General features: G+C 38.8%; 1 protein-coding gene and 1 long non-coding RNA gene across 51 annotated transcripts in view; both read left to right on the top strand.

The window, feature by feature from the left end:
- Positions 1 to 25309, top strand: part of SOX6 (SRY-box transcription factor 6) — a 458084-nt gene that overhangs the window by 280386 nt on the left and 152389 nt on the right. For all 50 annotated transcript variants that reach the window (XM_083477096.1, XM_083477104.1, XM_083477133.1 and 47 more), the window contains 2 exons: positions 14302 to 14474; positions 18130 to 18198. In XM_083477096.1, the coding sequence (XP_083333222.1) occupies positions 14302 to 14474; positions 18130 to 18198 (242 nt within the window). The remainder of the gene's footprint in view (positions 1 to 14301; positions 14475 to 18129; positions 18199 to 25309) is intronic.
- LOC310695214 lies at positions 1077 to 10317 on the top strand. Its single transcript, XR_014519982.1, has 5 exons — positions 1077 to 3311; positions 3673 to 4147; positions 4390 to 5175; positions 5412 to 7658; positions 7736 to 10317. It is a non-coding gene; the product is annotated as an uncharacterized lncRNA (long non-coding RNA).

Raw genomic sequence — 25309 nt, 5'->3', positions numbered from 1 at the left:
ATTTTTGCTACACGGTTAAGAACCTTGGTCTCTTTTCTTGCAACATGACCTTCAAAGCACAAACAGACTAGCAAATGATTGTGGCTTAAATTTCTGGTGTGTTTGTTCATTCCAGCTATATGATCTTTGTATGTTTCTAGAATTGTTTCTAGAATTTCTTTCTCTTAGGAACTTGAGATGACACATAGCTGGTTAAGAGCATTTGGCTATGTTTTTAACTTGATGGTGATTGTGGCTTAGGACTGATTTATGTATGACCTTTCTTTTTGCCTCCCTACATCAAATATAAAACTCACACAGGGGGAGCAATTCAAGTCAGTGGTCATCTGAGTGCTCTGTTATGTGTTTATTAATTAATATTTTTTGTTTGAACTAATCCAACAAGTTCTGTGCTTCTTATGATAAGTTCTTAGTTAAAATGATAAAAAAACCCATCAGTTCTAAAACGCTTTAGCTGTCAATGAAAGATCATTCCATTTAAGTAAAATTACACTCACAGAAGGGGTATGAGTGATTAGCCTTTAAGTCAATGTGGGCTGAACATTGGGATGAAATGAAAAAATGAACATGTTGAGAGCTGCAGTTCTCAAAACTGTCTTCCAAAAGATTTCCCTATCAGTTCTTCTGCAGTTTTTTAATCATTTCCCAGAATTTCCATTTAATTTTTTAAAACAAACAAACCAACTTAGGAGTCACAAAAAGCTTTTGGTGTCACTTAATCACAGCAGGAGACCTGCAGGTGTGATAAGTAATTTTTTTAAAAAATAAATAAAATGGAAATACTTCTACTGAAACATGCAGGTATAGGGTGGTATACAAATTTGATAAATAATTAAATAATACTAATACTAATGGGAAATTTGGGGGGACCTGAGGGGAGGGGGCAGCAAAAAATAAATAAAAATGGCATCACAGTGGAAAACCAATGGGATCAGTCCATACAATAATAATTATTCTTATTTTAAAAAGTTTTTTCTTTAAAAGGGGGGCACATTTTGGGGGTTCTTAGAGGCCCTTGGTCTCTGGACTATATAAAATGTTCTTGTGCAGGACTTTGAAGTTCAGGATCAGAGAAGATGGAGAGAACTGCTAGTGCTTTAATGATCAATGCTATTTCCCATAGGCTGCATTGTGATTTCTGTTTTACATGGCACCTAATTCCTCCTATTAACAGTGTCATCCTGTAATGTCTACTCAGTCTCAAGAAAATGTGTCTTGCAGCCTTCATCAACCTTGTGTCCCCCAGGGGCCCATAGAGTAGTATTTCAAAATACCTGGAGGGTACCGCATTGGGGATGGCCTGGTGTTTAGGACTGCAACTTTAATGGTTGTTTTCTTCTCACACATATAAAAAGATTTGGAATAAATTGTCTCCTCGAGTAAATAATGGGAAGTTTCCTCTGGACCATTTTTTATGATAGGCAGGGTATGCAAATCTCTTTAGTTTTGCAGTAAATTTCACTTCTTCATTACTGCACTTATAACCAGAGGCAATAAAAAACAACAACCTTCAGAGGCAAATATAAGTTTTTCACTGATGTTCATATTTGTAAGACATGAAAGGTGGTCATGTAATTAGCATCAAAATTAATATTTATCATTAAAGTATATAAATCTTGCAGTACTATCGTATAGTACTCATATTTATATTTCAGACATTTCAAAGGAGATAGAGACTAATAACGGATAATCGGGTCGACATGGAAGCGCCTTGCTGAATAAGGAACTTATAAGCCACTTTGAAAGATAAGCTACTCTATAAGGATATGTGTAATACTAGTATAAATGAACGGCTGAGGAAAGAACTGAGGTGGCAGGAGCTAGATTCATGTTGCACATGGATCTGTTGGAAGGTAATACATCTATAACAATGTGACGGCAGGCTTATGATGCCTCATTGTACTATTTTTTAAAAAACCCAGTCCAATGAGTATACCAGATTCATATTCTAGTTATGCAACCTTTGTTACAGGCATAGGTGACAACACAGATAATGACGCAAACAACATTTGGATTAAACCGACCACTTTTGTGGGGAGAAATGCTGCTTCATTTTCTAGCAGTGATTGAAATTTCTCAAACTATTGCTAGTCAAGTATAAACTGTCCAGCAATAGGTGTACATCCAGCAGTAAACCAGTGGTAGACTGCCAATGCATACTTTATTAGGCAGTTATTCACCAAAAAACCAGTAGCCACTATATTCCAACTTGTGAAAATAATGGCTAAGAATGGAAATGGAAAGAACAAATACATTGTTCTTACTGATAGCAGATTTACACACACTCCGTTTACGCTGAAGAGAGCTTTGACACCCAGAAACCACATGTTAAAAATTAAAACTGAATATGTAAAGCATTCAGCTGCAGTCAGCTATGAAAGACATATCAGGAAATGGGGCAATTTCATAATCTGTTCTGAATTCTCTGTTTACATGGCTCCTAATCTTTGTATGCTAGTAAATAAGATCTGAGTCAAAGACCTGGTTGGTGCATCACATTAAACCACAGCTAAAAATCAAACTGTGGTTTAATGTGAATGTGCAGTGTGCTACTACTACAGACAACCTCCTGTGCTACAACTCGTGCTACACCACTGGAAACCAGCCAGTTTGTCTTGTTGTGACGTCTGAACCTGGGCTCCTGGTTGTTTCCTCAATCAAACCACAAGTAATAAGCTAAGAACATACTCTGGTTACCCCTTGTGGTTTGTTTAGAGAGGACCAAACCACATGCCTGGGTTCATGACAAGACAGACTCCAGCTTACTCTCCAGCGGCGGAAGAGGAACTTTTCAGCAGCATGCACCAACACACTCCGTGTTGACATGTGAATCTGGCCAAAGCTGACACTGGATTTTCATGCAGAACAATAAACATTGTTGGTCCATTGTCAAATAAGCAGAGGCTATATGGGCCCCCAGTTCTTTTGGCTACATCATTGGGAATTTTGACATGTAGAATATGCTTTTAGAATCCAGAATTTAGTGTAATCTGATTTACAATATGTACAGTTCATTTTTAGATGCACTTTTACCTTGCTGTTTCTTCATGTAACCCAGAACATCTGGCAAGTATTCATGTATGTGGTATCCATTTTGGTCTTACCCAAGGCCAGATTGCATTATAACTCTTTGAACCATCCCTTAATCTTCTTCTGAGAACGTATGCAAGAATAGGCTGTTAACTTGGTGAACAATACGTGCAGCTCATTATGAGCATTTTTACTTTAATTTTTAATTTTTCAGGGGAAATGAGGAAAAGAATACGTTGGTACCTGATTTGTGGAATGCCTTCCTGTAGGGATAGGTAAAGGTAAAGGGACCCCTGACCATTAGGTCCAGTCATGACTGACTCTGGGGTTGCGGCGCTCATCTCGCTTTATTGGCCGAGGGAGCCGGCGTTTGTTCGCAGACAGCTTCTGGGTCATGTGGCCAGCATGACTAAGCCGCTTCTGGCGAAACCAGAACAGTGCACGGAAACGCCGTTTACCTTCCTGCCGGAGCGGTACCTATTTATCTACTTGCACTTTGACGTGCTTTCGAACTGCTAGGTTCGCAGGAGCAGGGACCGAGCAACGGGAGCTCACCCCGTCGTGGGGATTCGAACCGCTGACCTTCTGATCGGCAAGTCCTAGGCTCAGTGGTTTAACTCACAGCACCACCCGCGTCCCAAGCACTAGTTGAAATTATTTTGATGACATACCAAAACTCAATTATTTGCCCAAGCATTGTAGAATTCACATTTTTGAAGCTGATTAATATACCGCCTCTGTCATTTTCATTTATGATGTTATTTATGACATTGTAGTCTATTGAATTTGTTACATTTTTTTTTTTTTACCTTTGTATATTTCCCTGATGTCTCTGCAGTTCATATGTGGTCTGGAAGTATTTTAAATAAATAAGTGAGAATAGATATGCCATACATTATGCCATAAGTCCTGTTGTGTATGAATCTCATTTGGTGGTAAGAAAATGAGAGCTCAGATGTAACAGCTGTAAAAATACACAAACTAATGCCTCACTTAACATTTTTTTCTATTTTTAAAAGCCTATTCTCCATTAATTAATGAGAAAAGAAACTGTGTTTGAAAACTATCAAAAAGGAAAGGAAAAGTTTAGTGAAATTCTCATGCGTGTTATACAGTGGTACCTCGGTTTAAGTACTTAATTCATTCCGGAGGTCCGTTCTTAACCTGAAACTGTTCTTAACCTGAAGCACCACTTTAGCTAATGGGGCCTCCTGTTGCTGCCGTGCCACCAGAGCACGATTTCTGTTCTCATCCTGAAGCAAAGTTATTAACCTGAAGCACTATTTCTGGGTTACCGGAGTCTGTAATCTGAAGCGTATGTAACCTGAAGTGTATGTAACCCGAGGTGCCACTGTACAGAGTTTTGGGTGCTCTTAATTAACTTTTGAGGTGGCTGAGGGGTGTTTGTGAGTATGTTTTCTTTCAGACGACAAACAATCTCTCCAGTGCTCTGTACTCTGCAGCCTCCTCAGCTTCCCGTATTTCAGTTGAAGCCAACAGGAAACATGAGATAACATCTCCCATGGGACTTTTTCAAACCACAAAGTGCAGGTAGCCAGGAAGGCTGCAAAGCACTGAAAAAATGTTTAATGGAAATAAATCCAGACACATAACAAACCTTGCCCATCTCACAGTGATACTTAACCCATCAAAACAATTAAGAAATGCTAAAATGACCTAAAAATGAGGCTGAAAAACAATTTTGGCACAGCATTGAACAAACATTGGCTATTGCAGCAGCTGTAGCCACATCCTAGACCTGCAGACAAGGCTTTGTAGGTTTTCATTGTAAATTCTCCCCCTGCATTTTGTAGCAAAAAAACTTAGTTGAGGCCAGCTTCCTTTCTTATCTTCAGTGAGATGAAAGTTTTTAAGAGTGCTAGTGAAGGACTGATGGTTGGCCTGTTTCTGCATCCATTTATATATATTTTTAATTTGCCTGGTGTGTTGGAATTGTCACTGTGGGCAGGATTCAACTAGCTCGGTGTGCTAGTGGAAGCCAGTGCAAGGATTTCCACTAGCCCAATGGAGCTTTCCTGCAACTCTTTCAAAACTACTCCCGAGGGTCAGGAGAACCCTCTGGAGGAGAGGAGAGATTGTTGCAAGCAGAAATGCTTATGCTAATGGAACAATCGTATTACAGTGGTACCTCGGGTTAAGTACTTAATTTGTTCCAGAGGTCCGTTCTTAACGGTTCCTAACCTGAAGCGCCACTTTAGCTAATGGGGCCTCCTGCTGCCGCCGCGCTGCCGTAGCACGATTTTTGTTCTCATCCTGAAGCAAAGTTCTTAACCCGAGGTACTATTTCTGGGTTAGCAGAGTCTGTAACCTGAAGTATATGTAACCTGAAGCAAATGTAACCCGAGGTACCACTGTATTAGTATGGCATTGAGTTTTATCCTATATGTGTCTGCAGTTTTATCATTTGGTTTTATTACTGGCTTTAACTTGAGGATTCTGTTTATTTGAAATGTGGTTCAGCATTGTTTGCTGCCTTGTGTTTCTTGGAAAGTAGGTAGGATATATATGGATATATTTTTTTTAAAAAAAGATTGGTAATTTCATACGAGTTTTCTTGTTCTTCAAGATGCAGAAGCAGCAGAAGGCAATTGTGTTTGGGTACTTGGAGAAGTTTCACAGAGTGATGCTGTCATTTAGGCTTAGAGAGTACTCTGTCTCTGTTGTGAACTAACACATATAGAGAGCAGGTGACTTGGTGTAGTCATGTGCAGAAAAAAAGATGCCAGTACTTACCATGATGTTGTTATAGTATAAGTGCCACACTTTTAACATTTGGGGGGAAAGTGCTGGCACTGTGTATCCTTAAGTACCCCCAGAAGAAAAGCACTAGTAATGTGTAATCTGCTCTCAGCTTCAGACTTCATGCCTGTAGAATTAAGGCTCTTAATATGCAAATAATGCTGAACTTGTTGGGGGTGGAAACTGCCAACATGATGATGCATACACACATACACCCTGCCAACTACTCTTGGTCTACCAGAATAGATGCCTAAAGAGGGCTAGTTTCTTTAAGTCATGTATAGTTTTTGGATATTAATTTTGGAAAAAGATGTGTTGAGAATAGTTTTGGAAGACTCTGCAAATCGTTGCTTTTTAAGCATGGTGTTGGTACGTAATGCAACAGTATTTGTTTAAGATGCTATGTGAGTTATTTTTGTATTAGCCAACATATTTTCACCTACAATAATTTTACAGTACTCTGTAAAATCAGGACATTTCCCCCCTCCATGCCCTTTTGGGCCATGTAAGTTAATTCACCAAGTGAGCCCTCTAGATGCTGTGCATGCTTGCAGTGGATGATGCAAAACACAATTGCAGCCTTTAGACAACTTTTAATTGACTCAGGAATGGACAGTAGCATATGGATGCATCAACAATTGCTAACTGATCATGGAATAAAGGAATTCCAGTATCCTTCCCTTCTCTCTCTCTCTCTCTTTTAAATGAAAAACAGAAAAAGTCATTCAGAACTTAGTCATATTGGTTCAGCTGTTGTAACCAAAGACTGATAAGATAATAGAAGTCTTTGTGGTTGTTCTGTACTGAAATCCTTTATCTTTATGATGCACTTGGGGGCTCTTCAGAGTGGAAAGCTTTTTAAACTGCTGTTGGAGTTAAAACTCAAATTAGATGCCTGTGTACAGGAGAAGGAAGCTCTACAGACAGACAGCACAAAGTGACTTTTATCTTGGAAGCCCTTCCATTCGATTGTTACTTTCTTCTCTCTGTGTTTTTTATCCTCACTGTTTATTTTTGTTGCCTTTGTTGCCCTGTTTTGTGGCATTTAAAAAGCGACCCAATCAAACAAGGTAAATGCTAAATGGCTGGTCGCAGCCTGTGAAGTAGAAACATCACAGTCTATCTGATGTTTGCTGCAGTCCACAATATTAGACAGAATGGTTTAACCAAGTTATATGTCTGGCAATCTAAGAGGAAATACCATCGCTTTTATGTCTGGCATTGTGTTTTGCTACACACACACACCACACATTGAAGCTGAAAGGGTAATTGATTTTATTGAAATACTAAATTTCTGCCCTGGTTATTATTATTTTCTCTTTTAAAAAGTTTGAATGGTTGGTTTTGTTGCTTTCAATAGTTGATGCTCTGCAACTCTGGGGATGTGCACTCTTTTTAATGTGTCTATGACCTAATCCTCTTACTTTGTATTTTGATTTACTTTGCCAGCATTTTCCTTAATGGATTAGAAATAAAATTTCAGAATAGTGTTTGCATGTTAGATGATAAAAAAAGAGGAAATACTGGTTCACTTTCTTTAAAATGCCCAGGTGAAAATTCCATGTGTGTATGAAAATGTATTGGAAATGAGGAGAGATGATAATGCATGTATGAATGGTATTGAATAATATTAAGCTAAGGAAAGATAATTGGAGTCATCAATGAATTAATTATTCTGTAGTCATTTGTTTCACTCATATCTATATTGATTAACAAAAAAGGCAGAAATTATTGCACATTCCACATCTGGGCTGCTCTACAGTATCTGTAATACTTATTTGTTACATTCATACCTTAAAGTAAAGCTAAACTGCAACTTAAAAATGGAATGTGTAAAGTGCCCCTGTTGGTTTCCTGTTATAAAGCTTGTGCATGGAGTTAGGAGTTAGTTCAATGAACCATTCCCCCCCCTCCCCCGGTGATTTCAGGTTCTGAAACTACATAGAAAAAGGGGTGAAACACTTTTAAAAGCCAAGAAAAATAAAGAGGAATAAGGGAGGAACTCTTATGGGATAGAATAATGGAATAGCTTCAGGTGTCGGGGCAGCATAAAACACAGGTTGCCCACCTGTATGTGCTCCAGATTGCCCCCATTTTCCTTGCATTTTCCATGGACACCTGTTTGATGTTTGCTGCTGAGTTTGCAGTTGATGAGGAACTGCAGACAATCCTCTCAAGGGTAGCTGCACAATAAATGGCTGGTTTATGATCTGTGCATTTGCAAACACATGTTTACTTTCACATGTTTTTTGTGCATGCCTACTTAGAAATGCATCTTCCTGTATATGCAGTGGTGGCTGGTGACCACAAGACCTGGTGGGTCTGCTAGGAGGTCACAGAGGTATAGCCATGCTGTTCTGGTTTTCTACCTATTCTCCTCTTGTACAAAGATACTGTGGACACTTGATTGCAGTTGCACAAATAATTAGTACCTGAGTAAACTGAAAATTATCTTACTTTCTTTCTGAAGGGGCCCCTGCTGTCACAATCGCTTTTCTGCTGGAAGAAAAGTTGTGTGGTCTCCACCTTTTCTGGTTCTCTCCCTATCTCCCCTCCTTTGCAAAGAAACAGCGGACACATAAACACTGCAGTTTTATTAATACTTGATTTGTTTTTTTGTTTCTGTTTTTTGTTTACCTTTTGTTAAGGAAAAGTGTCATTATCTATCTATCTATAAAGGTTTCCACACATGCTATTGATTTCCCCTCTGAGACTTAAGATTTTGAATATAACTGGTAAAGGAGTCAATGGATCAAATTCAGTAAATCTGAAGTCACTAGAATAAAGGTCTCTTAGAAAAAATATATGTCAAATTTAAAGGTCCTTCCTAACTGAAGACCATTTTGTGATAGAGCCAAAGGTTAATAAAATCAGTAGTGAATGTGGCAATTTTACAGATAAGCTATTCACAACAAGTGTAGTTACTTGAATAAAAAGCTAATTCAGTTCTAAAATGCCACATGCAGGAGCTGTGAATAGCTGCTTTTAGGTGCTTTCTGGAGGAGGATAAAATACAGAATCACAGCACTCTTCTCTCCCAGCATCCCTGGCTGCCTGTAAATTGCTCTGAATGGGACTGTGGGCTGACAGGCTCTATTAAGACAAACTGCCTTTCTCATCGGAGAGATAAAATAAATCAGGTGTTTAGTCAAATTAAAATACTTCAGCTGGAGCAGGCCCTGGGGAGCACTGATCCACCTGACAAATCTGAGAGAAACTCAAGACAGATGTGATTTGGGGATAAGGAAGACCCCGCTGGAAAGCTGCAGGGAGGGGGTGATTGTAACAGTCAGTGTCTTTGGAGTTAGAGGATAGATACAGTTTAAAGACAGACACAGAGAGGTGAATCCGTAATGTGTAACGTATTTTGAGATACTTTATGAAGAGTATTTTTCTGGCTTTACAGCAAGTGCATTTTGAAGATACACTAGCAATGTTTTTTATTATTATTTTGTTTTAGATGCCATTTTCTGCTCAGCAGAAGAGTTTATTTACTGGTAATTTCTTAAGGGTATCGTAGCACTTGGATGGCAAACAAATGATGACAGCACACAGTTAAATGATGAGAGACCTTGGCTGGCCCAGCCAGAGCCGCTCAATCTGGTCTGCATCCTTAGCAAGTTGCTTTTTATTTCTATCTCAACTATAGTAAAAGGAAAAGTGGGGGTGACAGGAGTGAAAGCATTTCCATTAGAATGAAAGCATTATGATGCTCTCCTAGTTCTCTAATCCTGCTTTTGATAGAATATATGGGAGCATCAAAAATTAGGTACTGTAGTTGTGCACAAGTGCGAGTTGTATCATTGGCCGTACAAGACTGCATTTGTCGAAATAGCTTAGGGGATCCAAAACTTTCATATAAGTGCTATCATATAGCAGACAGAACTGCTGTCACATTCACAAGAGTGCTGCTTTATCCAGGGCTAGAAGTGATATCGAGCTCCATGAAGTGGATGCAGAAATTTGAATAAAAGAGTTGAGGAGTGTCTCCCCTAAATCACACAACAGCACAGTGTATTTAATGAACTGAAAACATACATATATTAATTTCTGTAGTATAGTGGTTACTTCAGGTTCTTGAATGGAAGAAATTTTGTGTACCATTGTTTGTGCTACAAAAAAGGAGAAGCAATTCTGATGGATAGTGGTATTTTATCATGCCTACAGAAAAATAATTCACAATTTAAATGATAATACACTTTCTTTCAAAATTCATATTTAAATATGTATTTTGGTACATTCAAAGTATCAAATTGCATTGCGACATTTGGAGAAGTGCATCATCTGGTGGGTAGTTGTGTTCCAATCTGTACATTAGGCAGATAAGGCTGCCTTCTATAGGAAAATCGGTCTCTTGCCTATATGCTGCTCTCTTATATTTATCCTGATGTTCGATGGCAGCATAAGTGCTATGCATCCTAAGCCACTCTCCCAGATGGAACAATGTTTCTTCTCTTTCCCCCTTCTGTTCTGGGGGTTCTGCAGACTTTCCTAATCAGAAGCGGGGGGAAAGTCCAGTTGCACTAATGAATAGAATAGAATTTATTATTTATAGCCCGCCCAACTGGCTGGGTTTCCCCAGCCACTCTGGGTGGCTTCTAACAAAGTATTAAAATACAGTGGTCTGTTAAACATTAAAAGCTTCTCTAAAAAGGCCTGCCTTCAGATGTCTCCCAAAATCCGGTAGTTGTTCTTCTCTTTGACATCTGGTGGGAGGGTTTCCACAGGGCAGGTGCCACTACAGAGAAGGCCCTCTGACTGGTTCCCTGTAACTTGGCTTCTCGCAGTGAGGGAACCGCCAGAAGGCCCTCGGCGCTGGGCCTCAGTGTCCGGGCAGAATGATGGGGGTGGAGACGCTCCTTCTTGTGCTGGCTTCATTGAAACCAGCTCTATGTATTTATCTGCCCTATTTGTGTAGAGCCGGTTTGAGGAAGCTTTGTCCCTCCACATGCTGTTGAACTACAAATCCCATCAAGCATGGCCATTGCCAGGGATGATGTGACTTGTAGTTCAGCTACATCTGGAGGGGAAAGGTTCCCCACACCTGGAATAGAGCCTTTAGCTCCGTTCTGATATTACTAATGGCCAAACCACAGCTTGGCAATCTGAACTGCTCTATCTGTTGCACATATTCCTTCTTCTCCCTCCTCTCCATCTCTGTGCAAATCCCCACTTGCTTTCTTGGTAATCAAAAACTATGGTTATAGTTTTAAGTGAACTGGCATAATGAGTTCCTGTGAACCATAGTTTGCTCTTAAACCAGATGTTTGAAATTCAGATTGGAATTTTATTTCACTATCTGGTTTAAGAATCAACTGTGTTTTGCAGAAACTCTAGCTACATTTGTTCAGATGTAACAGTAAATCATGCTTATTGCTAAATAGGAAAGGGACAGGAGAGAAGTCTCAAACTGCTGGGCCCTTGAAATCCTGCTACATAGATGCTGCTATGTGTGACAAGCCCACAGAATTGTGAGAATTGTTACAATGTCATTGCAAACTACCTCCTTCCCCTTTTTGGATGGGCACTGGAATTACATGATAACATTGCCAAGGTGGATAATTACAAAAACACACACGTTAAAGTTAATGATTTGTGAGAGCTGACCTTGTATTTCTAAAAGTTCAAGTTCAAATATCAATTGTGGTACATAGGATATGACACTTGGAAGATGGTAGATCCGTGCTTGCTCTTTATCTTACCTCTTTATTTACAATAAATGGTATATATGTACATTATATGAATATTGTTCACAATGACTGTGTATAAGGATTTCTTTCTGCAACATTACACCATTAAGCTTTTTACCCAACTGTTTAATTTTATTTGGGATGCCTGGAACCCTTTGAAAATAAACCTTGGAGATGTTCTTTGTTTCACCTAGTGTAGATGAGGTTGTTGAATGGCAAGAGAAGAAGAGTTGCCCTGGGGATTACCTGCTAGTTTGTACCTATGTTTCCAATTACTTTACATTTATATTATTAGGAAGCTTAGCTTGAATTGGTTGACCTTACTCTATCTTTGCTTTGTCTCTGTGAAGTCAGATAAGCTTAATGACAGTGGCTTTCCCCCAATCCACCCAGTGACCTGCCTGGCCAAGTTGAACTTTGAGAGTTGGGCTTGGAGTTATCACATCCAGTTTCCACCCTCTAGCCACTGCAGCTCACCAGCACTCAGTTTTGAGGGTGCTTGGCACCATTTGGAAAGTCACAGTAAGATCTAGTAAGTGATCCTCTTGGAACAGATTGAATTCCCAGATCAGTCAGTCATACATGTATGCAAATCACTGCTTAGTCATTGGCTTACTTCATATTATAAGATTAATCATGAATTTAGCTTCAGTTATCTTTGAAGAGAATCACAGGCATTCAGTTAACATGAGTTAAGGTTGTGGTACAGCTGTTCTTATTACAAAAGTCTAAAATGGATGTGTCTAAATTAGCCTGTTAAGTGCTTGATCTCTCACACACTTTTTTGTGTTAGCTATTCCAGGATAGAAGGGCATCTCTAATCATGTGTCAAAGTAGAATTTTGTTTTCCTTGCCCAGCAGATCTTCCATAGAACATGCATGAGCTGAGTTTGATTTCTTCTAGTTACGTTTGCTATTCTATTCCTTCAGTGCTTTTATCAATTGTTCACTTTGGTTCAAGGTCCCAGCATGAGTTTCAAGGCATGACTTTTCACTATTCATAATATATAAATTGGGCTTGTAGCCTTAAAGTTGTAAAATCATAGTTATTCTTGTATTTAGATTTTCTTCTGATATAGTAGTTGCAAGGCGTTACAGGTTCTTCAGTATACATGGGTTGATGTGTAATATATTCCACCGTGGATTTTGCAGTCTGATAGCTTTGTAAACATTTGTATACATATTCTAGATCACACTAGATATTACAGTGCTAAAATATTGTCTGTGTGATTTTTTAAAATGTATTTCTCTTTCTTCTTGGTTTTGATGTATCAATGTATGGTTCATTGGCTGTCTGTTTTGTTGTAAGTTGCTTTGGGTTGTCCTGGGCAAGATAAAGTGACAGATAATTTTGTGATATAAAGTGCTGATATTGCAGGAATATATAGATGTAAGCAGGACAGTGAAAATATTCTGGTTCAAGGTGGGCATGTGGCAGAATGATCAGGTATCTCAGCTGAATAAATTTAAATTTGCATTTATTTAAATAAGATTCAGCTACTCTTAGACTGTGGAATCTCACATGTGCATCATATGCTTGGTAACTCTAGACTGCAGGCAGTCACAATTAACATGTTAACAATTAACCCATAACCTTTAAAGCCAATGGAATATTTGTCACTGGGTTCTATACATTGTATTAATTACCAGCTTCTGGCATACTTTCAACAAGCCTCTAAAAATCTTTATCCGTGTTGTCATTTAATCTGGAAATGAATTAGTTTTATATTGTTTTAAATTGTTTATATATTTATATATGTTTAAAAATTGTTTTTATATTCAGTTGTTTCAAACTGTTTTTAATATATGTAATTTGCATATATGTCATTACATTGTAGATCACTTCCATATCTTTCATGGGAAGGGACTCATTAATAATAATAATTATTATAATAATAATAATTTCTGCCACTCCTTTGTTGATTCAGAGACTCGTGCGGGTTCATATCAGTATACGTTTGCAAACACACACACACACACACACACACACACACATTCTGTGGTATAGATTTCTTAAAGCTAGAACCAAAGTGTGTTTCTAATGCATTCTTTTGTAAAATCACAATTACAAAGTTGGACAGATTTAGATTTCTAGTTTGATACACTTAGCAAGGAAGCTGTGTGAAAGCATCCATCAATAAGGACCATTCATGTAAAGAAAACTGAATTTCCCACTAAGTTTAAATCTTGTAAAATGAATTTTAACGTAAATAAGAATGCTCACATTATGTTTCTTTCATTCTGAGCCCTATTTCAATACCTACAGGTTTAGTGGTGCCTATACACACCCTTTATTAAGGCTTAACAGGCATGGTTTCTTAGTAACAAAAATGAGGCATCTCTTGTAGAACTCTGTGGCGTGCTCAGTTCTTGGTTAATACTGGAGATCTCTGAGAAATTAGCAGCAATAATTAAGTTGTTTTCCTTATTAAGCAGGATTTTTTTAGTCATCTTATATTTTGTTTGTTTAAAAATGTATAATGGAGGGAAAATTATGTTAATCTATTTGTGAATTTGGTAATCCATTAAGGAGTCATTACACTGGGATGGAAGGGAAAGAGGGATTTGATATTGCAGAGTACATAATTAATTACTCTTGTCAGAAGGGGGGTAAATTGTCTCTTTTCTGTTCACAGTATATAGTGACATTCCCTATCTTTCAGAATACAGCAAAAACACAAATAGGATTTACTGGTACATATTCTAATAAAATAAATATTCAAACTGCCATTTGTCAGATACAAAAACTCAGGTTATTTCCTTTTTGTTTCATTGTTGCTGTCTACATGTTATTTATTCTGCATTTCCCTATCTCCTTCAGGTACACCTGAAAGCCTAGCGGAAAAAGAGCGACAGCTCTCTACCATGATCACCCAGCTCATCAGTTTACGGGAGCAGCTTCTGGCTGCCCACGATGAGCAGAAAAAGCTGGCAGCATCACAAATTGAAAAACAACGGCAGCAAATGGACCTTGCTCGCCAACAGCAAGAACAGGTGAGCAACAAAACAGCAACATATGAAAATGGTTTTTCCCCCACACACCCAGAAAAAAATTCTACTATTTCTTAAATCCACTCCCAACCAAAAAGGGTCTGGTATATATTATTTGCAAACAAGAGACAAATAACTGTACTTTCTATGATATGCTGGCTTTTCATAGCCTGCTACTTGTAAACATTACCTTTGATAATACATGTATGTAAAATACTGCATTATGAATTTATATCCTCCCAAAAAATTGTAAAGAAGGAATAAATTGTAGCAATCCTTGGAAAACTGTCCATGTTAGAATTTCAATTCTCCATTTTCAAAATGTCCAAATGCAATGAGGATGTGTGATAAGGATACATTGTGAACGAGGTTTGTCCAGTATCAGAAGTGGGTGATAGAAAGGATTCATTTGTTTACTTAGGAAAGGGCAGACGGGAACTTGTAAGGGCTCAGTGAACCAGGAAATGTTCTCACAAACCTATTAATTTGAACAGAATTTGTGCCAGAATAATATCTGCTGGATTATGCCTATACAGTAGATTCCAACATACCTGTCAAATGGATATTTTCCTGTCTGTAAGGCTTGCTTTGTTACTAGTTCCTAAGCAGGTGATTTACAGCATCTTAATAAACTTTGGCAAAAGGATCAATTAACTCTCTTTCTCTGAGCATTATATCTTAAAAAGAAACGAAAAAACAAAAATCCTACACCCCCCCACCCCACCAGCCAAATATTGGTAAGGACTAGGAGATAAACAATATTCCAATGCTGTCTGGTGGAAAACATTTAACTACAAAAGATTCCATTAGTTCCTTATGCATTAGTTTCAAATTAATGTGCAGTTTTTAGAAATCTGACATTATAACTAGAATTATCTTTTCAGCTAAATATGTTTTATAGGGTATATACAGCAATGTATGCTCTGTTGATTTTAATGAGTTGTGACGTCTTGTATTTTATGTGCTTGAATATTTGCCCACATGTAAGGAATATGGACTCGTCCCTAATGGAAAATAACATAAAGGAATACTGTAAAAAATCAGAAGTTAGAATGTCATTTAGCCATCCAGAGATGACACAGTAATTAACTATTGACACTTGTGAATAAGCTAGCACAAATTAATCTTGACACATTTGCAGACGAGTGATATCTTACAGTGAACACTTTGTAATTATATTTCAAAATGAAAATTAAATGACACTTAAAACTAGGTTGTCATGCTCAATGAAGCGAGCATGTAGCTCAACCAATTGGCAAATAAAATTCAGAATTTGAGCCACATGGTGCTTCTGTACCAGCTTTTGCGGTGTCAAGCCCTATACATTGAAATTGTGCTATGGTAATTGCACTGTAGTGTTTTGGATGCCTTTTTCAATCACACCACCATCAATATTAAATGCCATGGTAGTACTTCACTGGTTTCCATAAGGAAATGAATATTCATTTGATCCTATATTGTACTTAGAACTGCAGTGAGCTGTGCACTAGCAAATTGATCTCAAACAAAATCAGTCCCCAAATTATACAAAGCCTTTGTCATTTCTCAGGTCCTAGATGCAAACATTTCTCAGGTCCTAGATACAATGAGGCTTGTATCTGCATGATGTATGGATTTGTTCCTTTCACTAAATGACGAAATGAATCTTACACCTGTTTTTATTTTTACAAAAATAAATCTCTCTCCACATCTTCAAGATGCCTTTCCATGGTAAAATTCAACAGTAAGAGTAGAAATCTTACAATTTTCAAACACATCAATTTCGAAAGCAGGGTAAGAACAGTATAAACTAAAACAAAACAAAAATCACTGGCAGCAACTTTTTCAAAAATTCACAGTCTGCTGGTACACAACTCTTTAAGAAGGAATTCCCTGGCCACAGGGCAATTGAAGAGAAGGCCATAATGTGTCACTACAGTTTCAGCTTCCTTTTACATGAGACCTTAAGCAAGGCCTTGGTCTGTGGAGCTGCTTCAGACTCAGCAGAGTCCGTTTTTAATTCCTCTTTCATATATGTAAAATAAGGCCCTGCTTGTAGAAAACTAACATGTCAATGAGAGAAATTCTAGTTTAGCTTAGGGTTTTCCCCTCATGCTTTAGTTTTCTATGCATGTTTACAACCACAGTCATTCAAACAGGCAGTCCCCCCACTTGCATTCTGAAGTGCTTTCACTCCAACAGGTTGAGCTACTTTATTATTCTGAAAGTGTAACTCTGTTCTACCTATCATCTTTCCCAACCTATTCTATTTATACTGGAGAAGGAAGCAAGAGAATATAGCTAAAGCACAATATTGTGCATTAAAATTTCTGAGGGTCCTGGGAGAGATGTGCATTGTGCTCTTATTATATCGAGAGTTGATTTTGATGTGCTCTTATTATGTCATTAAAATGCTTTTCCCCTGGTGACATGAGCATTTTCATTGCTCTCTCGTGGCCATGGCATTTGTGGAAATTTTGTGGAAAAGTAATTGCTTTAAGTAGGGATGTTGCTGAAACACATGTTTAAGTTCTCAGCTCAATGGTGAAATATATCCATAAAGCTAAAGACAACGTTAAATTCTCCTCCTGCCCCATTAGTCATGCTACCACAGCAACTTGGATTTGGTAACATGTGTTTGATTATGGAAGGCATAGTCTTATTCAGACAGTTTTGTATGGCCCTAATAATAGATGAGAAGAACTAGAGAAAGGGCTTCTTACATCCCCTTCAGTAATCATTGGATGGTTTGTCAGGAGCAGGCTTCTTCAACCTCGGCCCTCCAGATGTTTGGAGACTACAATTCCCATCATCTGGAATTCCCACTGGTCCTGCTGACTAGGGATCATGGGAGTTGTAGGCCAAAAACATCTGGAGGGCTGAGGTTGAGGAAACCTGATCAGGAGAGTTGCTCTCAGGCTAAGCATATTACTTTGGTAATATGGTGTCGGAGCGAGAACAAAATTTAGTGCCCCCACTACCACCTTGAATATTTCTTAATTTCACAATAATTCATTTTGGTACAGTTGCTTTTTAAATGGATCTTCTCAGTAGGTACCCTAAACAACAACAACAATGTTCCCCTTGGCTCAGTGCCCTGTGTAGAGGATCCACACTGGTACAAAGTTGTGGAAGGCTGATCTAGCTACTCCTAAGGGAAGCACTTTGGTACAGTAAAGGTGCAAGTTAATGACAAATGGAGAATAAAGAAGTTGTGACGTGTGCTTCCCTGAGCAGAAAGTTCCAAAGTGTTGATGTGATTACTGGAAAGGTTATGCTCTGATTTCCCACAAATTTCACCTGCAAATAGGAGACGTCCTAATGGTAGGGCCTCCCCTGCTGGCTCAGAAGCCAGGAGAAACATAGGGAAGAGAGCCCTCTGTCATGTATGCAAGGTCCAGCTGAAGCTGAAGCTTTGAGAATGAATACATGTAGACTTAACTGACTTCAAGCCCTGTGTTTCAATTACTTCAATAGTCTTTAAAGATAGGTTAGTAAACAATATATTTAAACCTCCTTCCAATCTTTTAGTTAACTCCACAACAAATGTGGTTCGGTGAAACAAAAAAGAAAAATCTTTGAAATTATCATGAGGAATAAGTAGGAACTTGTTTTCACTCAATAATATTGAAGCCTCAACATCACTGTTTTAATTTAATGGAAAATTTATTTCTAATAGATTGCAAGACAACAGCAGCAACTTCTGCAACAGCAGCACAAAATCAATCTACTGCAGCAGCAAATTCAGGTCAGTGTGTTTTATTGCTCTCTTCTGATTATGCTTAAATTCCATTTAGTAAAAGGGGAAGCTTTACAACAAAATTGCTTTTACCCTCCTAGACAAGCAAAGCTTCAAATCCAAGGAGGATTGTCCACATTAAAAAAAAAATTAAATTGTGATAAATATTTTGGTGTAGCCTGCCTTTTGTTAATAAACAGGTTTTGTTTGAAAGATACGCATTACTTTTAAATCTTCCTATTTAGCTGTAAGATAAACAGGCATTTTAACTTCTGTGCTACAGAGGAAAAGCAGTGATTCAATTGTTGGTTATGGATTGCTTTATTACAACCAAGACTGAACTGCTTTATATTGAGACAATTACTATGGAAAACATCTGCAGCTATTGCTGTGTAGGTATATAAGTATCAAACCCTTTGTAGGCAGCAATGTTTATCTGCCAGGGGCACCAATTCAAGTTTTAGTGGTGTGTGTGAGAGAGAACAGGAGCATTCAATATGGTCCAAGGACCCACTCTTGGATATATTCAAAAACAGATTGTGAAGAAGTGTTATATTTTGAAAGCATTTGTTGTGGTTATTTTCTTTTCTTTTAATGCCTCATCATAACTATAGCAATGTTATTACCACAGGTCAAACAGTCACCTATAAAAAGCCAAAAGGGAATTGTATTTGTACCTTTACAATACATACCTAGCAGAGGCTCCTTTCACTCTTTATACAAATAGTTCGATTCATAGAACCAGTGAGATGGTCAGAGACAATGTTTTCTCAGAAATAAATCACACTGATATGAAACATGGAGAACTTCACCTCTGTGTGGCATCTGTTAGTAATAGCTCTTCTGTTAAACACAGGAAAGTACTTCTTAAATGTAGGTTGCAATACTAACTTAACTTGATTTCCATGGTACTAACTTTCAGCTGCCTAGAGTGGCTGGGGAAACGCAGATGGGTGTGGTAAAAGGTAAAGGTAAAGGGACCCCTGACCATTAGGTCCAGTCATGACTGACTCTGAGGTTGCGGCGCTCATCTCGCTTTATTGGCTGAGGGAGCTGGCGTACAGCTTCCAGGTCATGTGGCCAGCATGACTAAGCCGCTTCTGGCAAACCAGAGCAGCACACGGAAACGCTGTTTACCTTCCCGCCGGAACAGTACCTATTTATCTACTTGCACTTTGACATGCTTTCGAACTGCTAGGTTGGCAGGAGCAGGGACCGAGCAACGGGAGCTCACCCCGTCGCAGGGATTCAAACCACAGACCTTCTGATCGGCAAGTCCTAGGCTCTGTGGTTTAACCCACAGCGCCACCCATGTATGGGTGCGGTACAAATAATAAAACCATTATCATGCAAATATATTTCAAAATAGGGTGTCAGACACCAAGATCAGAATCCAGTGTATTGGAAAAGGGCTCCCTCCATGAATTTTATTGCTTGTCTTAACCATGTTTAAGCATAATATAAGCACAGCAGTTGTGGCATTCCCGCCCCATTCCCTTAAAAACACACACATTTTAAACACCTTTTCTTGTCGTTTTGGACACCACTGCAAGTGGCTGCAATAGCAACTTCTCAAGAACCTGTTCCCAAAAGCATATTAAAATATGCTGTAGCATTATTCTGGTTAAAAAATTGATTCAGCCCCATTCATTCATTTCCCGACAGAAAGCAGTTTGGAATTACAGAATTGTAAATTGGAAGGGATCCAAAGGATAATCCAAATGACAAAATGGGCTGGGTCCAGTTAAATAGTTGTGCTAGAGGGACCCAGCACAATGAGTCCTGAAACGTGATAGGGCTTTCCCCCACCTTTCCTCCCCCATCCAATCAGCTCTGGAGGGATCAGGTGAACCCCCAGAATGGAGCACAGGGGGAGGAGAAAAGGGGTTTTTTCCATTACGAAAGCAGAAATGCTTATACTGATGGAACAATTGTTGTAGCGTAACATTGAATTCTAGTAGTATTTTTCCAAAGGAACTTGGAGGATAGGAATGGTACAGAAACAAGTTAGGATTTTTTAAAGACAAAGAAAAGAAAAGTGCTGCTGTTTCCTTTCAAATTTCTGCATAATTCCCCCACATCACCCTTACCTAGTCATGCCCCCTCTATTTGTGCTTTAATTTTGACCTGAATGTTTGCAAATTCAAATAAAATAATAATAGTCATTGTCACCACCACCACCACCACCACCTTGCATATTTGAACATCACCCATGTAAAAGGCAGCATGCATATAGAACAACTTTCATGTCAGGGATCTAGGCTAGTTTTAAATTAGCAGTCTGTTTTCATATGTGAAAGCTCACCTGCTCTTCAAGCGCTACAGTCCAGCAAGGATGGTACTGCATAATATTTCAGAATATTAGTATAGCTTTAAAGCCTGGCTTATCACAGGGAGATGGTTTCTCCTCTTGTAGAATGGGATGGCGCGAGACAAGAAGCTTATCAACAATTTGCATGGTTGCTATTAATTCTTGCCAGCATTGTAATAACTTCTGCTTTCCAATACATTTTCTCCAACCTACCTCAGGTTAGTCAAATATATTGGAGAGGGAGGTTCAAAGAGGAAAGTGTAGAGCAAGTGACTGGCAGTGCTGAGGAACTGAGGATGTGGCTGGCTGTGGGGGAAGTAATGTGCATATGGAAGATGCAGAAGGAAATACAATGGTCTTCTCTGTTCTAAGATCTTTCAACAACTTCTTGTCACAGTCTGTGGAGGAAATGTCTGCACTGACTACTACACAAGTGACTCAAGGTTCTCTGCAGATGCAGAATGAGTATGCAGTGCAGATGATGAAGCAGAAAGACCACGCTGGCCAAATTTGTTCAGGGATGCAGCTCTTGCAAGTGGAACGGGAGAAAATTCAAGAGTCACAAAAGGGGCTCAAATTCAGCTTGAGGAGAAGGCTAATGCAAATTTGAGGAAATTTTGAGTAGGAGCTGACCATAACTAAAAGCTCCTCAACTGCATCAAGCAGTATTGAGAAAGAGAAACTGAGGCAGAAAATAAGCTTCAAGTACAAATTGAAATTAACAGATCCAATTGGAAGAACACAGAGTCTCTGAATTAGAAGTTGCAGGAGAAGGAAGCGAGCTGGCTGAAGCTAATGAAACAATTAGTGTGCTGAACGGAAATATATCAGAGTTGCAGCGGAACTTAATAAATCAGGAAATGCAAATGAAGAGCCACGAATCACAGAAGCAGGAACTGACTGAACAGCTGAATGTATTACACTGAAAGAGAGAGGGAGAGACAGTCAGCAAATTCAGTCTCTACAAGGAAAGGTAGCCCTAACGACTGGGAGCAAGCAGAACGTTCAGGATCTGGAACAGAAGGTCTCCTTGTAAGAACAAGATGTTAGAATGGAGAAGAACTTGGAAGACGAACTTTCCAGAATGGAGCAGGAGCTGTAGTTGATCCCATACTGTCCACATCACCATGCACAGACTTTGTATTGCTCTGATGCTGCTTGAGTATTTTCTCCCCCTTTTGTTCCATGGCTTCTCAGCCTGTATCTGAAATTAAAGAACTGTGGGTAGTTGTGCCAATTTTGCTCTCTAGCTGGACTGCAGTAGGAGGCAGGGATTTGCACCTTTATTCTGTGCCTGATGTCTCCTCCTTGCCTTCTGTTAATTACTTATCCTATCTTCACTTTTGAGGTACCTGAAACAAAATGTGTGTTTAAGCTCTGAAACAGTTTACTGTGTCAAGACAGGGGTTTGGCAAGTGGAGTATCAATGCAAAATGATGATGATGATGATGATGGAGTTGGTCTTGAGCTCCCTTCTGTCTACTGTTCGTTCATAATTCTAGCTGATTCCTTGCCTTACTGCCTTCTATTCTGGGTTTTGGTTTTTTTTAAGCAAAGGTTAACAGGCATGTCACTGAGATCAAGTGACAGTTGCTTTCCCTAGGAACAACTAATCTGCCTCCAATCCATCTTGTTCTAAACATGTTTTCCCACTAAGTTATGGAGTTTAGACACTGCCTAACATTTTGTCATTTTGTGCCAATCCGGTTATTTGGGCCTGTTTAGTGTGAGAGACTTCTGTGGATTACTTCTCTCTCTTGTGTGCATTGGGAAAACTCATTAAAGTATTCCAGGCAGGTTAAGTATTTCTCTTCCATAGCATGTTTGCCAGGATTCTGGTGGGCTTTTCATCTTCTCCTGGAGCATCTTGTAAGGAATTGCTTTGGCTGCTATTGGAGCTGCTGAACCAGTGCCATATCAGGCATGCAAACGAATATGAAGGAAATGCTACTGTAAGGCAGAGAGGGTGGGATTATTTTAGAAGTTTCCAGCTTTTAGCTTGCTTATAGTTATTGAACAGCCTGCCCTATCCAAGAGGTTTAAGGTGGATTTTAAGTCCTTTCCTTTCACCAAAGAGCCTGCTTCTTCCAATCCTCCTCAGAGGATGATCAGGACTCAGGAGACCCTCCTGGAAAGTGTAGGCTGGGCGAAATTGGCTAAAAATTGAATGGAAGAAGCACATTACACATGAGGAGACACCATTCATATAAGATGAAGGGGCTATAGCTAGGATCCAAAGAGTTTATACACAAACTCAGTGTTTTGTTTTGTTTTTACCTTTGAATGGCTAAGGATCTCCCCAGTAATATTAAATTGCTTTTGAAATTCCAATCGATTTCATAAGATATTTTGTATGTAGTATGGGATGTGCTCTTTGAGAAATACAAATTCAAAGCTCCCCTGGGCATGTAGGGCTAGTCATGTGGTTCCTTGGATCAAGGCCTGCAGCATTAATTAGTTGTGTTTCTAGTCTTCCTGGACAATAGCCTGAAGCTGCACCAGTACTTCACAGTTTTATGATGTGCTGTTGTGCTGCAGTTCATAGGCAAAGAACGGATGCTAAAAGTCTGTTGACACAAGTCATACATTTGTCAGTTCGCAAAATGAGTAGGTCCTTTTAAAACAATAATAGAAACAAGTGAAGCTGATACTGATTAATTAGCCCCCTAAAACTTAGGGCAATTTAAATATGGTTTTGGTAAATGAAATGGAGCATGAGCAAAAGGCAAAACAGCACATCTTAAATATGTGCCCCTCTCTCTTCTCTTGTCTCTCTGTGTGTGTGCATGTGTGCATGGGAGAGAGAATTAGTAGATGATGGATGATGGATTGATTGAATAAATAGAAGGGGGGAAAGGGAGAAGGGAAAAACAGAGGGATGTCTGGTATGGGATCTGTGTGAGAATGAAACATGGGTGAATAAACATAAGAGAGGAGGAAGACAGAAAAAAATGAGTGATGAATAATTTAGAACCCTGCATGATCAGAGTTCAACACTTCTTTTCAGAGAAGGGCCTTCAATACAGATTTTGAAACTTCAGACAGGTTCATAAAGGAGAAGACAGCCCTTCAAGTACCTTGGTCACAAGTTGTTTAATGGTTTAGACCAGGCATCCCCAAACTCGGCCCTCCAGCTCTTTGGGGACTACAATTCCCATCATCCTTGACCACTGGTCCTGTTAGCTAGGGATGATGGGAGTTGTAGTCCCAAAACAGCTGGAGGGCCAAGTTTGGGGATACCTGGTTTAGACAGGTGAGCACTTTGAATTATGTGTGGAAGCTTTTAAGGTTAGTGTTATCTGAATGATAGCACCCCATCAATAGTCTGGTTCCCATATTCTGAACCATATGTCATTTCTAAACTGTATTTTAAGGACAACTGGATTATGTTCCTCTAGTTTAAAACAGAATTGCAGCTAATGCTAATGGCAGCCCTTGTGGTGTTCACATTAGGGCGGTCAGCCAGTATGTTCCACTCCAGAGTTGCCACAACCCTGTACAACACAATATCTGACTCATTTGGAAAACTTTATATCCCTCTGTCACTGGAAGTTACTGTGTCAATTCTGAATGGAATATTTTTCTAATTTTGGCTTAAAGGTTCATTTCTCATCACATTCCCTTCCTACCATAGTGAACCCTGCAGTTATTTCCTTCACATAGCTAGTTAGATTGCCATTTAATCCATGAAGTTATCTTTGCACATTGAAGGTTGAGTTCCTCTTCCATTTTTATTGTCACTAGAGATCATTTTCACGAATACGTTTTCCTCCTCTTCTTGAAAGTAACATTCATGCTGTGCAGTTTAATATCAACAAATTCGCCTGGTCTTACTTTATTAAAATGAGTGAGCATGACGGTAAACAAAGGGGCAGTAATATGAAAAATGACAACTGTTTAACTGTCCTTGAGTGTGAATAATTTTTGTTGTACTTAAAACTTGAGAGGCTGAACCAACAAATTCCTTTCCTTATCCATGATTAACTACTGACAATTGAGGTACCTGGTGAGCTGAATAAGGACTATCTCTTTATGTGAAGTGCATGTCTAAAGATCAGGAATAATTACATTCTACATTAGCCTTCATGGCCCCCACAACCTGGTTAATTAAATTTTTTTTGCTAGGATAATAATGCTAAGATATTGGTCATTATTAAGTATCTAATTGACCTCCTGTTTCAGAGGTGGACCCTTCATTTATTGCCTTCTAGAAATAGGTTAAAGCTATTTGCTATATGTTTGCTGAAGGGGCACTGTCTGGAATTTAGCTCAAACTGGGCTGCAACTGTTCATTCATAGGTCTCTTTCTCTGTAAACTGTATTTAGCACTGACAAGCAAAAAGCAATTATAGCACTACTGCTCTGGCCCAGGGGAATACCCCCTCCCGCCTTTTGTTATCGATCATGGAACTGATCTCCTTCCAGTAAGCTCAGAACAGGACCAAATAAAGTTGCTGAAAGCAATTTGATACATCTGTTGGCATGTTACATGGATCAGAGGCTCTGTTGAAAGTAGAAAAACAAGGCTTGTAAGCAAAACTCCAATTCTAAGAATAGCCCTCAACTTTAGTAAGTCCTTAAAATATTTTTAATTGTATATTCAATCATGAATTAGCCAGGAAAAAAGAGACCCAAGCCCATCTCATCCCTTTATATTTTCACTGCACTGTGCGGTTTTTAATTGCCCATGGGCATGCTGCTGTGATCTTCTTCAGAACTAAAAAAAGAGGGATAAAAATGCAAATCTAATTATTTCTTTTATCTAATTTAATTAGCTTCTAAAAGTTATGATAAATGTACTTAGAGCTT

This window comes from Podarcis liolepis (assembly GCF_965112155.1).
Source record: "Podarcis liolepis genome assembly, chromosome: 1".
NCBI lineage: Eukaryota > Metazoa > Chordata > Lepidosauria > Squamata > Lacertidae > Podarcis > Podarcis liolepis.
The sequence above is the reverse complement of the archived record's forward strand: the minus strand, read 5'-3'. Positions and strand labels throughout refer to the sequence as shown.